Source organism: Thalia democratica, chromosome 8 (genome assembly GCF_965202585.1).
Source record: "Thalia democratica chromosome 8, ktThaDemo2.hap1.1, whole genome shotgun sequence".
Taxonomy (NCBI): domain Eukaryota; kingdom Metazoa; phylum Chordata; class Thaliacea; order Salpida; family Salpidae; genus Thalia; species Thalia democratica.
Genome location: NC_139172.1, coordinates 22004558 through 22019522, shown reverse-complemented (window position 1 = coordinate 22019522; position 14965 = coordinate 22004558). Strand labels below are relative to the sequence as shown.

At 26.2% G+C, this 14965-nt stretch overlaps 1 protein-coding gene across 1 annotated transcript; it reads right to left on the bottom strand.

Annotated features, from left to right (window-relative positions):
- Positions 1 to 10211: 10211 nt before the first annotated feature.
- LOC145843013 (monocarboxylate transporter 14-like) lies at positions 10212 to 14547 on the bottom strand. The gene is made up of 9 exons (XM_082950483.1): positions 14325 to 14547; positions 13676 to 13819; positions 13248 to 13411; positions 12606 to 12752; positions 12366 to 12463; positions 11674 to 11801; positions 11479 to 11603; positions 10769 to 10982; positions 10212 to 10354 (listed from the first exon to the last, which is right to left on the bottom strand). The coding sequence occupies exons 1-9, from the start codon at positions 14545 to 14547 to the stop codon at positions 10212 to 10214; spliced, it is 1386 nt and encodes a 461-aa protein (XP_082806609.1).
- Positions 14548 to 14965: the final 418 nt, after the last annotated feature.

Here is a 14965-nt window from a genome sequence, read left to right as displayed (position 1 = left end):
AAATATTCTATAATTTTCTATTATAATTTCACAGACGTCATAGTTATATTTCTTAACTACTGTGATGTGATAGTTGTATACTGCTCACTAAATTAAATGTAATAGTTTTAGCTCCTCACTACTGTGATGTGATAGTTGTAAACTCCTCACTACTGTGATGTGATAGTTGTAAACTCTTTACTACTGTGATGTGATAGTTTTAAACTCCTCACTACTGTGATGTGATAGTTGTAATTCTTCACTACTGTGATGTGATAGTTGTCGCACTTCACTACTGTGATGTGATAGTTGTAAACTCCGTAATGTCTTGGAGACTATGACAAAGCATCTCTTTTAAAGCGTCAATGTCCTTTTGGTTGGTGACAGGAGCAAAGTTTGACTTTTAATTAAATTACCTTTTTGCATTACAGATGGTTATTAGGTTGTTACACATAATTAAAGTACACGAACTAATGGTTATTTTGTTACTGTATACGTTACTCATAACACTTGTGTTAAGTAAAATAAATAATGTCTATTATGTTTGTTTAAACACTTTTATCTAAATCGGTCTTGCAATCAGTCTTAGCAAGTTGTAGAAAAGTTTGTATAACATTTAATTCAAAAATTTAAAAGTAACCTACTATAAAGTAGTGTAGATTAGATGACAACTATACAAAGTTTATGCTGGACTTACAGCGTAGCTTATAGACTGTAATTTGAAGGTTTTTGTATCTAAAAATTACATTTGTAAAGGCTTAACTTTTTTTATTCACTTAAGTTAAAAACAATTATGTTACGTAAATGACAAGAAGATGAAAATTATATATAGTTTCTACAGTTTACTTTACCTAGTCAAACAAATTAAAGTTTAAAAATATTGAAAAACTGTTTAGTAAGTCTTATACAATCGATATAAAAAAAAGTTTGATTTATGCGAATTGATAAAAATAATAAAGTGAAAAATACTAAAATAAGTTAAAACTATATAGGTTCATTTAAATTTGATATGAAAATATTACAATTAAAACTAAATAGTTTTTAAGCTTTCATTGGTCAAAGTCAACTATTTTTTTTATTATAAAACTTTTTAACTAAAGGTTTTATCAAATAATCTCATTAAAAAATCAAAACTAAACAAATCTTTATTTATTTGGTTAGAAATGATCGGATTAGATTTGATCAGGTAAGATATGATCGGATTAGAAATAATTAAATATAATTGGATTAGAAATAATCGAGTTAAATATGATCGGGTTAGAAATGATTTAGTTATAAATGATCGGGTAGATATGATTGGGTTATAAATGATTGGGTTAAAATAGATCAAGTAAGAAATGATCGGTTTAAAACTTATAAATTTAGAAATAATCAAGGAATAGAAATAATAGAAAACCCACAAAAATAGTTGTAGTTGCCAAAAAACTTGCTTAAGGATTTAGCTAAAAAGTATAACAACTTTAACTTAAAAATTATATTTTAGACTATTTAATTTAGCAAAACACTTTTGTTGTAAATTTTTTTATAATCATTCAGTAAATCAAGAACTTTTATAAAAACCATTCAGAAATTTTTGTTTTCCGATATTAAATGCATAATTTTTTTTAGTTTGTGCAAAATCATAACACTACAAAGGAAACGAGTCAAAATTGCACAAGGTTACTAAATTGCACAAACATACTTTTACACGAAGACAGATTTGCACGAGGGCACCTAATTGCACGAAGAAAATTTTGCACGAAGATAAATTTGCACCAACGGTAAATTTTTCAGGAAGACATTTTTGCACGAGAGAATAAACACAAAAAAAATGAAAAAAGAAGAACTTAAATTAATGAAAAAACAAAACGAAAAAAAAAGCTACCGACGAGTAAGGGTTAGGGGTAACAGTGATAAAGAAAAAAGCTAAATTAAAAAAAAAACTAAAATAATTATAAAAACTCAAAATAACATAAAATAAAAATAAGTTTAACCCGTGCAAGATTTTCTATAATAACTTCACACATGTGATAGTTATATTTATTCACAACTGTGATGTTATAGTTGTAAATTCTTCACTACTGTGATGTGACAGTTGTAGCGTTTCACTACTGTGATGTGATAGTTGTAACTCCTCACTACTGTGATGTGATAGCTGTAAATCTTCACTACTATGATGTGATAGTTGTAGCTGCTCACTACTGTGATGTGATAGTTATAGCTACTCACTACTGTGATGTGATAGTTGTAACTCTTCACCTCTGTGATGTGATAGTTGTAAGCTCCGTAATGTCTTGGAGACTAATATGACAAAGCATCTCTATTAAACCGTCAATGTTTTTTTGGTTGGTGACAGGAGCAGAGTTTGACTTTTATTTAAATTACCTTTTTGCATTACAGTTGGTTATTAGGTTGTTACACATAATTAAAGTACACGAACTAATTGTTATTTTGTTATTGTGTATACTTTACTTATAATATTTATGTTAAGTAAAATAAATAATGTCTCTTATGTTTGTTTAAACACTTTTATCTAAATCGGTCTGAGCAAGTTGTAGAAAAGTTTATATAATTTTTAAAGCTAAAATTTAAAAGTAACCTACTATAAAGTAGTGTAGATTAGATGACAACTATACAAAGTTTGCGTTGGACTTACGGCGTAGCTTATAGACTGTAATTTTACGGTTTTGTATCTAAAATTTGCATTTGTAAATGCTCAACTTTTTTTATTCACTTATGTTAAAAACATTTAAGTTACGTAAATGACAAGAAGATGTAAATTGAGTATAGTTTGTATAGTTTACCTTACGTAGTCAAACAAATAAAAGTTTAAAAAAATTGAAAACTGTGTAGTAAGTCTTAAACAACCGATATAAAAAAAGTTTGATTTATGCAAATTGATAAAAATAGAAAAGTAAAAAATACTGAAATAAGTTGAAATTATATAGGTTTATTTAAATTTAATATGAAAATATTACAATTAAAACTAAATATCTTTCAAGCTTTCATTTATTCAAAGTCAACTATTTTTGTATTATAAAACTTTTTAATTAATGTTTTTATCAAATAATCACTTTAAAAAATCAAAATTAAACAAATCTTTATTTATTGGGTTAGAAATGATCGGTTTAGATATGATCAGGTTTGATATGATCGGATTAGAAACAATTGAATATGATCGGATTAGAAATAATCGTGTTAAATATGATCGGGTTAGAAGTGATTGAGTTATAAATGATCGAATAGATATGATCTGATTAGAAATGATCAGCTTAGAAGGGATCAAATTAGAAGTGGTTGGGTTAGAAATGATAGGGTTAGAATTGATCGGGTAAGAAATGATCGGGTTAAAAATTAGAGATTTAGAAATAAAAAGGATTAGAAATAATAACAAGCCCACAAAATTAGTTCTAGTTGCCAAAAAACTTGCTTAAGGATATAGCTTAAAAGTAATATAACTTAAACTTAAAAATTTATATTTAAAACTTTTTAATTTAACAAAACACTTTTTTCGTAAATTTTTATTTTATAATCATTCAGTAAATCAAGAACTTTTAAAACAACCATTCATAATTTTTGGTTTTCCGATATTAAATGCATAATTTTCTTTTTAGTTTATCCGAAACCATAACCCTACAAATGAAACGGGTCAAAATTGCACGAGGTTACTAAATTGCACAAACATACTATTACACGAAGACAAATTTGCAAGAGGGCACCTAATTGCACGAAGATAATTTCGCACCAAGGGTCAGTTTTGCACGAGTTACATTTTTGCACGAGAGAAAAAAAAACAAAAATAAAAAGAAGATCAATTAATAAAAAAAACAAAACAAAAAAAAAAGCTACCGACGAGTAAGGGTTAGGGGTAACAGTGATAATAAAAAAAACTTAGTTAAAAAAAAATAATTAATATAAAATCTCAAAATAAAAGAAAATAAAAATAAATTTAACCCGTGCAAAAATGTCTCCGAGCAAAATATTCTATAATTTTCTATTATAATTTCACAGACGTCATAGTTATATTTCTTAACTACTGTGATGTGATAGTTGTATACTGCTCACTAAATTAAATGTAATAGTTTTAGCTCCTCACTACTGTGATGTGATAGTTGTAAACTCCTCACTACTGTGATGTGATAGTTGTAAACTCTTTACTACTGTGATGTGATAGTTTTAAACTCCTCACTACTGTGATGTGATAGTTGTAATTCTTCACTACTGTGATGTGATAGTTGTCGCACTTCACTACTGTGATGTGATAGTTGTAAACTCCGTAATGTCTTGGAGACTATGACAAAGCATCTCTTTTAAAGCGTCAATGTCCTTTTGGTTGGTGACAGGAGCAAAGTTTGACTTTTAATTAAATTACCTTTTTGCATTACAGATGGTTATTAGGTTGTTACACATAATTAAAGTACACGAACTAATGGTTATTTTGTTACTGTATACGTTACTCATAACACTTGTGTTAAGTAAAATAAATAATGTCTATTATGTTTGTTTAAACACTTTTATCTAAATCGGTCTTGCAATCAGTCTTAGCAAGTTGTAGAAAAGTTTGTATAACATTTAATTCAAAAATTTAAAAGTAACCTACTATAAAGTAGTGTAGATTAGATGACAACTATACAAAGTTTATGCTGGACTTACAGCGTAGCTTATAGACTGTAATTTGAAGGTTTTTGTATCTAAAAATTACATTTGTAAAGGCTTAACTTTTTTTATTCACTTAAGTTAAAAACAATTATGTTACGTAAATGACAAGAAGATGAAAATTATATATAGTTTCTACAGTTTACTTTACCTAGTCAAACAAATTAAAGTTTAAAAATATTGAAAAACTGTTTAGTAAGTCTTATACAATCGATATAAAAAAAAGTTTGATTTATGCGAATTGATAAAAATAATAAAGTGAAAAATACTAAAATAAGTTAAAACTATATAGGTTCATTTAAATTTGATATGAAAATATTACAATTAAAACTAAATAGTTTTTAAGCTTTCATTGGTCAAAGTCAACTATTTTTTTTATTATAAAACTTTTTAACTAAAGGTTTTATCAAATAATCTCATTAAAAAATCAAAACTAAACAAATCTTTATTTATTTGGTTAGAAATGATCGGATTAGATTTGATCAGGTAAGATATGATCGGATTAGAAATAATTAAATATAATTGGATTAGAAATAATCGAGTTAAATATGATCGGGTTAGAAATGATTTAGTTATAAATGATCGGGTAGATATGATTGGGTTATAAATGATTGGGTTAAAATAGATCAAGTAAGAAATGATCGGTTTAAAACTTATAAATTTAGAAATAATCAAGGAATAGAAATAATAGAAAACCCACAAAAATAGTTGTAGTTGCCAAAAAACTTGCTTAAGGATTTAGCTAAAAAGTATAACAACTTTAACTTAAAAATTATATTTTAGACTATTTAATTTAGCAAAACACTTTTGTTGTAAATTTTTTTATAATCATTCAGTAAATCAAGAACTTTTATAAAAACCATTCAGAAATTTTTGTTTTCCGATATTAAATGCATAATTTTTTTTAGTTTGTGCAAAATCATAACACTACAAAGGAAACGAGTCAAAATTGCACAAGGTTACTAAATTGCACAAACATACTTTTACACGAAGACAGATTTGCACGAGGGCACCTAATTGCACGAAGAAAATTTTGCACGAAGATAAATTTGCACCAACGGTAAATTTTTCAGGAAGACATTTTTGCACGAGAGAATAAACACAAAAAAAATGAAAAAAGAAGAACTTAAATTAATGAAAAAACAAAACGAAAAAAAAAGCTACCGACGAGTAAGGGTTAGGGGTAACAGTGATAAAGAAAAAAGCTAAATTAAAAAAAAAACTAAAATAATTATAAAAACTCAAAATAACATAAAATAAAAATAAGTTTAACCCGTGCAAGATTTTCTATAATAACTTCACACATGTGATAGTTATATTTATTCACAACTGTGATGTTATAGTTGTAAATTCTTCACTACTGTGATGTGACAGTTGTAGCGTTTCACTACTGTGATGTGATAGTTGTAACTCCTCACTACTGTGATGTGATAGCTGTAAATCTTCACTACTATGATGTGATAGTTGTAGCTGCTCACTACTGTGATGTGATAGTTATAGCTACTCACTACTGTGATGTGATAGTTGTAACTCTTCACCTCTGTGATGTGATAGTTGTAAGCTCCGTAATGTCTTGGAGACTAATATGACAAAGCATCTCTATTAAACCGTCAATGTTTTTTTGGTTGGTGACAGGAGCAGAGTTTGACTTTTATTTAAATTACCTTTTTGCATTACAGTTGGTTATTAGGTTGTTACACATAATTAAAGTACACGAACTAATTGTTATTTTGTTATTGTGTATACTTTACTTATAATATTTATGTTAAGTAAAATAAATAATGTCTCTTATGTTTGTTTAAACACTTTTATCTAAATCGGTCTGAGCAAGTTGTAGAAAAGTTTATATAATTTTTAAAGCTAAAATTTAAAAGTAACCTACTATAAAGTAGTGTAGATTAGATGACAACTATACAAAGTTTGCGTTGGACTTACGGCGTAGCTTATAGACTGTAATTTTACGGTTTTGTATCTAAAATTTGCATTTGTAAATGCTCAACTTTTTTTATTCACTTATGTTAAAAACATTTAAGTTACGTAAATGACAAGAAGATGTAAATTGAGTATAGTTTGTATAGTTTACCTTACGTAGTCAAACAAATAAAAGTTTAAAAAAATTGAAAACTGTGTAGTAAGTCTTAAACAACCGATATAAAAAAAGTTTGATTTATGCAAATTGATAAAAATAGAAAAGTAAAAAATACTGAAATAAGTTGAAATTATATAGGTTTATTTAAATTTAATATGAAAATATTACAATTAAAACTAAATATCTTTCAAGCTTTCATTTATTCAAAGTCAACTATTTTTGTATTATAAAACTTTTTAATTAATGTTTTTATCAAATAATCTCATTAAAAAATTAAAACTAAACACATCTTTATTTATTGGGTTAGAAATGATCGGATTAGATTTTATCAGGTTAGATATGATCGGGTTAGAAGTGATTGAGTTATAAATGATCGGGTAGATATCATCTGATTAGAAGTGATCAGCTTAGAAGTGATCAGCTTAGAAGTGGTTGGGTTAGAAATGATCGGTTTAGATATGATCAGGTTAGATATTATCTGATTAGAAATAATTAAATATGATCGGATCGGATTAGAAATAATCGGGTTAAATATGATCGGGTTAGAAGTGATTGAGTTATAAATGATCGGGTAGATATGATTGGGTTAGAAGGGATCAAATTAGAAGTGGTTGGGTTAGAAATGATAGGGTTAGAATTGATCGGGTAAGAAATGATCGGGTTAAAAATTAGAGATTTAGAAATAATCAAGGACTAGAAATAATAACAAGCCCACAAAATTAGTTCTAGTTGCCAAAAAACTTGCTTAAGGATTTAGCTAAAAAGTATTATAACTTTAAATTAAAAAAATTATATTTAAGACTATTTAATTTAACAAAACACTATTGTTGTAAATTTTTTTATAATCATTCAGTAAATCAAGAACTATTAAAACAACCATTCATAATTTTTGGTTTTCCGATATTAAATGCATAATTTTCTTTTTAGTTTATCCAAAACCATAACACTACAAATGAAACGGGTCAAAATTGCACGAGGTTACTAAATTGCACAAACATACTTTTACACGAAGACAAATTTGCACGAGGGCACCTAATTGCACGAAGACAATTTTGCACCAAGGGTCAGTTTTGCACGTGTTACATTTTTGCACGAGAGAAAAAAAAACCAATAAAAAACGTAAAAATAGAAGAAGATAAATTAATGAAAAAACGAAACGAAAAAAAAGCTACCGACCGAGGGTAAGGGTTAGTGCCTAGGGGTAACAGTGATTAAAAAAAAGCTAAATTAAAAAAAAATAATATAAAATTTCAAAACAACATAAAATAAAAATAAGTTTAACTCGTGCAAAAACGAATGTCTCTGTGCAAAAGTGTCTTCGTGCAAAAGTGATCCTTCGTGCAATTTTATCCCCGCGTGCAATTTCGTACGCTCGTGGAAATTTGACAGCTACTCCACTACAAAATATCATTAAGTAAAACTAAAGCTAAAGTTCCGTAAGTACTATGATTTTTTAATTTTATTTTTTTAATTATACTAGCTAAGTACAAAATTTTAAAAACATCGAAGTTTATAATATTTACTTTAGTCAAAGAAAAATGTATAGTTTAAAGACAACTAAAGCAAAGTATCAATCAGTACAAAAACTTATAAAATGTCTTGTTTATTACCTTTGTTATAAATTAGTTTATTAGCTGCAAAGCAAAAAACAGTTAAAAAAATTAACTAAGGTAATAAACAAGACATTTAATAAGTTTTTGTACAGATAAAAATTGCTTGTTACAAATTAGTTTATTCGCTTGAAAGATAAAAATAATTAAAAAAGTAAACTAACTCTGTGTATATTTTAATGTGGTTGCTATTGATTGCCTTAAAAATTAAAAAACATACTTTTGCTGCTAAAAACATGTTTTTTGTATTTGTTATGTAAAATTTTAGTTTTTGGTTTTTGTTTTACTCTGACAATAAAACAAACAAAAATATTACTTCCTAAAATTTACTAATTTACACTGATATTATAACTTTGTGTTGTTTAATATCTTAGAAAAAATTAAAAGTTATTAAAGTAACGGAAGAATAATTAAAATGATAGTTGATAGTGGTGTACGACTCGATAACAGAAAGTCTTTTTTGCACACCAGGTCCTTAGACCAAACTTTTTGAACGCTTTTTTATCATTCAATGAACAATATATATTGTTGTTTTAAAGCTTAGCTTGTAGTAAAAACAAAACATTATAAATTTTAAATATTTTTACAGTGACACTTTAGTTTGGTGTTTTAAAACTTTCTATTTATCTAAGTTCAACCCTTTTAGGATGTTTTTGTATTCAATAAAGTTAAAACTAGTTGTACTTGTGCTTATTTATGTCAAATTAATTGAAAAAATTCCTATATTTTTAAAGATAAATCTGTTACATTTCGTAGACGTAGCTAAAAGTAGTGAAAAATGTTTTTAAAAGTAGTATAAAAAATTATTCTTTATATTTACAGAAAACTTATAAACATGAACCGAGGTCAACGTACTACTAATAAATTTGTTAAAAAATAGTTTTACAATAGTTAAACACTAGTTTACTACGTAAAAATTAGTTTAGAATTGAGAACATCATAAAAGTAATAGTTTATCAGTTGTCTAACAATAACAGTCATAAAATTAGTTTGTTCAATTTCAGATTGGTTTCATTAGTTTTCACTGAAGATCATACTTCCCAGAATTGATTATTATGCTTGATTAAAGAATTAAATCCTAACCTAGAAACGCCAAAGCCACAGGCAAATGACAATCGTTTTGTAAAAATAATATTTTATTATTAAAACAGCAACAAAATTAAGAAAACTACTTTCTGTATAAACGGTAAAAGTGTTTTTTTAGTGCTCTAAGAAATAAAAGAAAACAGTATACTTTATCTTAAAAATAAATCAAAATGTCAACAGTTATTTATAAAAAAAATAACAAAATGTTTGCTGCCATAGTTAGACTAGTTACAAAGTTTCTCAGTCTACTAATACCAATTATAGTAAAAACTAACCAAAAAAGTAGTATTTTTATACCATACAACCAAGTCAATACAAAACAAAGGCAATACACATCAAAAACAATTACTTAGATTCTTTACTCAATAAATAACTTTCTTCCTTTTAAGTGTTTGTAAAACCTAAAAAAACACAAAAAATAATACTTTTAACAACCATAACTGAATTATATTTTAATCTTATGTTTAATTCTGTAAGTTAAATTAAAAAAATAAAAAAGCATACTTTGTAACTAAAAGCTTGATTTAGTCTAGTATTGATTTATATAATATTACATAAAAAAGTTAAACGTACTATAACTTAAATTTTATAATTTCCACAAAGTAAAAATATTTAAAATAAATAAAATAGCAACAGACACTCTATTAAACAAAAAGTATGCTAAATTATAAAATGAATTTTATAAGTAGCATAAAAAAATTCCAATTCACAAAATATTTTTAAATGTAAGTGTATTATATAATTTAGAAAATACAGTCTCAATTACACTATGATATATTTACAAATTAATAAAATTTTGAAAATCTTAAGCTTTAAGAATTTACTTTAACTGCTCTACTTTTTTGTTGTTTACTGAAAAAGAATAAAGGTAACAGTGAGAGGGCGCTACAGAGAAGAATGATACCGGCTACCATCAATGAAGTGTTGTAAGATGACCAAATTTCTGAAAACCATCCTGTTTAAAAGTTTTGTTCGTTTAAATAGCTATAATATTTAGACATAACAATTGTTAAATTTCAATTTTCAAATCTGTTCAAAATAAACAAATGTATATAATGAATTTAATAAAATTAATTTAAATCTTTGTCAGCTGTTTTACTTTATGATAGTTTTTTATTCATTTATTTTACTTTATTATTTAACGCTCAATCAAATAAAATAAATTTTCAAATTTTTTTATAAAAAATCGTAACTTGATGCAATTCTAAATGGTAAAGTAGCTTTATTTTTTCTATCAAGTTTATAAAAACTTTTTTATTTTATCAGTTTTAATGAAACTAATAAAAAATATAAAGAAGTACTTGTAAACTGTTTTTTTTTACATAAATGTGAACAAATGTGTCCTAATTTTTTCTTCAAAGCCACCAACCGATCATTGGAGGACCGATGTAGACGCCAACACCTTCACCGGCCAATAAAATTCCGTACACTGTAGAAAAGTTCTGTTTGGGAAGCAAGTAAATGGGAAGGACTATCATCAGAGCGTAGCTGCCGCTCAGGAAGCCGAAGGAAACGGAAAAAACGAACAAGGAAGCTGCGTCGTTGCAGAACTGAATGAGAAGCACCGACGTCGCGAACAGGAACTGTTAAATTTTTATTTAGTACAAATTTTGTATAAAAAATAACAGCAGATGCTTTCTTTACTTTTTATCAAGGTTAAGTTATTTTTTCAGTGTAAAACTACTATTGTTTACAAGTGAGCTAAAACGTAGTGCTAAAACTTTCAAGGTTTGATAGTAAAACTGTTTAAACAGGTCACAAGTCGTGAATACTTTCTCAGATTATGAATCAAGCTCATTCTTACTAAAATGCTAAAGTAGCTTTATGTGTCTCAAAAAACTTTTTTAACTAAAAGTATACTTTCTGTAAAGAAGTAAGTAGAGTAAAAAGTGCCTTTCGTTTTTTAAATACCTTTAGTAGAAAGATTTTTTTTAAATCCAAATTTTATTGTTTTTAGTTAATACCTCTATTAATGAAAAAGACTTTAAGTAAATTATTTTTTAAGTGGTGATCAAAAAATTTTGAACAAATTTTACCTGAGAATAATTAAAATATTACCTGAGAATAAAATAATTTTACCTGAGAAATAGTAAAAATGATTAAAATTTTGCTTCGTAACTTTGAACCAACGAAACCGTAGACTATTTTACCCACAGCGCTTGATAGTCCCATTACAGAAACAAAGTCAGCTCCACTATTCAACCCTAAAAAGCCGGTAAAAAAGTTCTTATATGCTATTACTGCACTACACATCAAAGTCTGTTTAAAACTTACCTAAGTTTTTAGAGTGCTGAGGTATATGGACGTATGGTACGTATTGCACTAACCAAGACAGGAAATCATTAATGAAAAGAAATAAAAATGTTGGATTTTTAAAAATACTTAAGGTCAACTTCAGCAATCTAAAAAAGAATTACTAATATTTTATTTTTCTGTTTTAAAGCTTGATATTTTTTATGATTAAATTTTTTAAGCATCATAAAAAACGTTTAAGATTTTCGTGTTGAAATTTTAAAATTAAAATAATTTATTAAATTAAAGTTATTTTAACAATTTAATTCCATAAAATAACAAACTAGACTTATGTAATTACATTTAAGTATGTTTATAACATTTTAAAACATACCTGTTGGGTATAACTTAAGTATGAATAAGTAAAACAAAACTTTAAAAATGTATGTAATTATAACTACTAAGACATACTTTAAAACTTTAAACTTATACAATTTACAAATTTATTGATGCGTCAACTTTTTTTATAAAACAATGTTTCAGTCAATTAATAATTAGTAGTTATGACATTCTTATTTTTAATAACCTTAAAATTTTAAATTTCAAACTAAAAAAAAATATAAGAAATATATGCTTTAATTTTTTCGTTAATGGAATACTTCTTTTGGGGACTTATAGTGACAGTTTTATAGATACTTGTGTTGTAAAACTGCAATGTATAAAAATCGACTGACGACTTTTTTTCTATGTCCGTTGGTTTTTGTTTATTTTCAAAAGATATTTCCATCAATGCTTCACTTTTACTTTCATCGTTGTTTTTGTTTTCTAAAACCTGTTTTTGTTTAAGTTTATTTAAAAAATATACATTGTATAATGAAAAGTTTAATTATTTTAATCTATAACTTAAAAATAAAAAGTTTTTTTTTACAATTTTCAATACAAGGTTCAACTACTTACTAAAAACACTTTATAACCTGCTTATAAACTCTTTCATCGTTTTCATTCATGTAGTTGTTGTAACTTCCAATGAACCTTTTCATATTACCTGAAGTTGTTTCAATGATAAACATCGAACAAACTACCAAGTTCAACTGTATAGCTCCAAGAATCAACATACACTCCTTTATTTTACGTTATTAGTTTTAAATTACCTTTAAACTAGCTTAACTTTAAGTTTAAACAAATTAAAAACTTAAATGAACAAAGTTTATTTAATATCATTAAAAAAAAGTTATTTTAAATAAAATAACGAATTTATTACCGCTAAAAAATAGAAAGTATATTTTTATAAACGCCAGTATGCAGCAATCTTACAACCAAACTTTTTATGTGTTTGTTATTTATTTTTTTACATCTATAAAATAAAATTTAAAAGTTTATAGTTTGAAAAACTTTTAATCTGATTTTGAAAAAAACATCTGGAAAAAAGTTTTAGTCTTAACAAAAAGTAAAACTGTTACCAAACTTAAACTTTACTTTATGGTTTACTAGCAAATGTTCGAAAAACAAGACAAAAAAAAAATACACATGTCTTACTGATCACAATTATAAAAGCAATAAAGTAGACTTTAGAAAAACTCAAATACCAATATAGAATTAATACAGTCAATACCAACTCTCCATGAATATGTGTTTAGCAAGTATTTTACAGCCAATCCGAGCGCGAGAGCACCGAAGCCAACTCCAGATGAGCCGAAACCGGTGGCAAAGGGAAGTTTTTTGTAAAAGTACCTTTTCAGCGACATGACAGCTCCAAAATTGACAATACCGCTTGCTGTGCCTACAGTTTTATTGCACATTACTTATTTTTCTGCTTTTATAAAAACTCAGACATTTTTCATGCATTTATGTAGCAAAAGTTTTTTAAGTATTTTAGAACGTCTTTTGAACTTGTTCTGAAAAAGACAAAGCATAGCTTATAAAGTAGGTTATTTATTGTTTAGCATTCAAATTTTTTTATATTGCTTAAACTGACTAGTTCTTTAATTTCATTAAAAAAATAATTAAAAAAAACAGCTTTACATAAATAAGGTCAATAAATAACCGTTTAAAACTCCATACAGAAGACACAGTTGAGCCAAATCTTTAGCGAAATAACATGCCATGATTGCGATAGAAGAAACGAAGGAAGAGACAATAAGCACAATTCTCATTGAAATATACTTGTACAAAATTGCTGCTATAGGGCCTAAAATGTTGATATGATTTTTGTATTAGGTACTTTATTTAAAAACTTTTTTTGTTATTTTGAAAAGAAAACCATCGTATTTAAAAGTACTCTTTCTTAGAGCATTTTCTACATTAAATAAAATTATGTAAGATTAAGATTGTTATGTAGATTTTTTTTTGTTTTTTAAATCCTACAAAATAATTTTATTAGTTTTGTTGATACTCACAAACAAATTAATTTAAACGAATTTTCATGGCATCATTTAAAATTCAAAAATTTTGTGTTTGTATTTTGTGTAAAAAACTAGTATTTTGTCATATTTGTTTTACTTTGTTTAATGAATCTTTTGTAAACATACTAAAAAGCTAACCATAGCTAAGCAGTTATGGAACTTTTAAAATAGGTTTTTGTAGTTTCGTAGAATTTAAAAAACTTGATGCCTGTTTTAATTTTTATAAACTTTTTTAACAATTGTGAACTTATTCTTCGTTCAGTTTGTTTAATTAAAGTTTAAAAAAATTACCCATCAGCAAAGTAGTTCCAGTTGCTATCGAAGCGACCCAAGCTGTTTCAGCCCTGGACTTTTCAAACTCATCGATCCACGAGACGTAAATCACGCCGATAGAAAAAAGCTGACCGAACACAAGAAACCTCATGATGAAAGAGGCAGCCAGAACTACCCACGGGTAAAAACTCCTTTCCTCTAACACTGCCGCAGGTACGTATTGTTTTTTATCAGGCGTCATTTTTTTGTAAGTACTATGTTTTTAGTGTAGTTGTTTTACCTATGATTATGAAGCAATTATTAAACAGTTACATAAAAAGTAATCTAGAGCTTGAATTCAAAAATACATTATAATAACTAATTGAAATGTTTGAATACAGAGTCATTTTTTATCTACCTTTTTTTTAAATGTAAGTTTTTCTTAATCACTTAAATATAAATATAGAGAAGATTGCTAATAGTAAAATCTAAAAACTATTAAAAGCTATTCAGTTTAACTTTGATAAGTAAAACGTAAAATTTTTAAAGTTAAACAAAGAATCAAATGAAAAAAATTAAAATTTAATATATAAGTGTACTTAAAAAAAATTCTAACAGTTGTATATACTCCTATTTTATCCCGTTATTTTGATAAAACCTTTTTTTTTTCATTAGTCTGT

Bases quoted from the DNA above. Each gene is read 5' to 3' on its own strand.
- LOC145843013 (XM_082950483.1), bottom strand. From the start codon at position 14,547: ATGACGCCTGATAAAAAACAATACGTACCTGCGGCAGTGTTAGAGGAA. The intron at 13,412-13,675 runs GTTATTTATTGA...ATAAAACTGTAG, and splicing joins TCTGTATGGAGTTTTAAACG to GCACAGCAAGCGGTATTGTC. The intron at 10,983-11,478 runs GTAAAATTATTT...AAAATTTAACAG, and splicing joins TCATTTTTACTATTTCTCAG to TTCCTGTTCGCGACGTCGGT.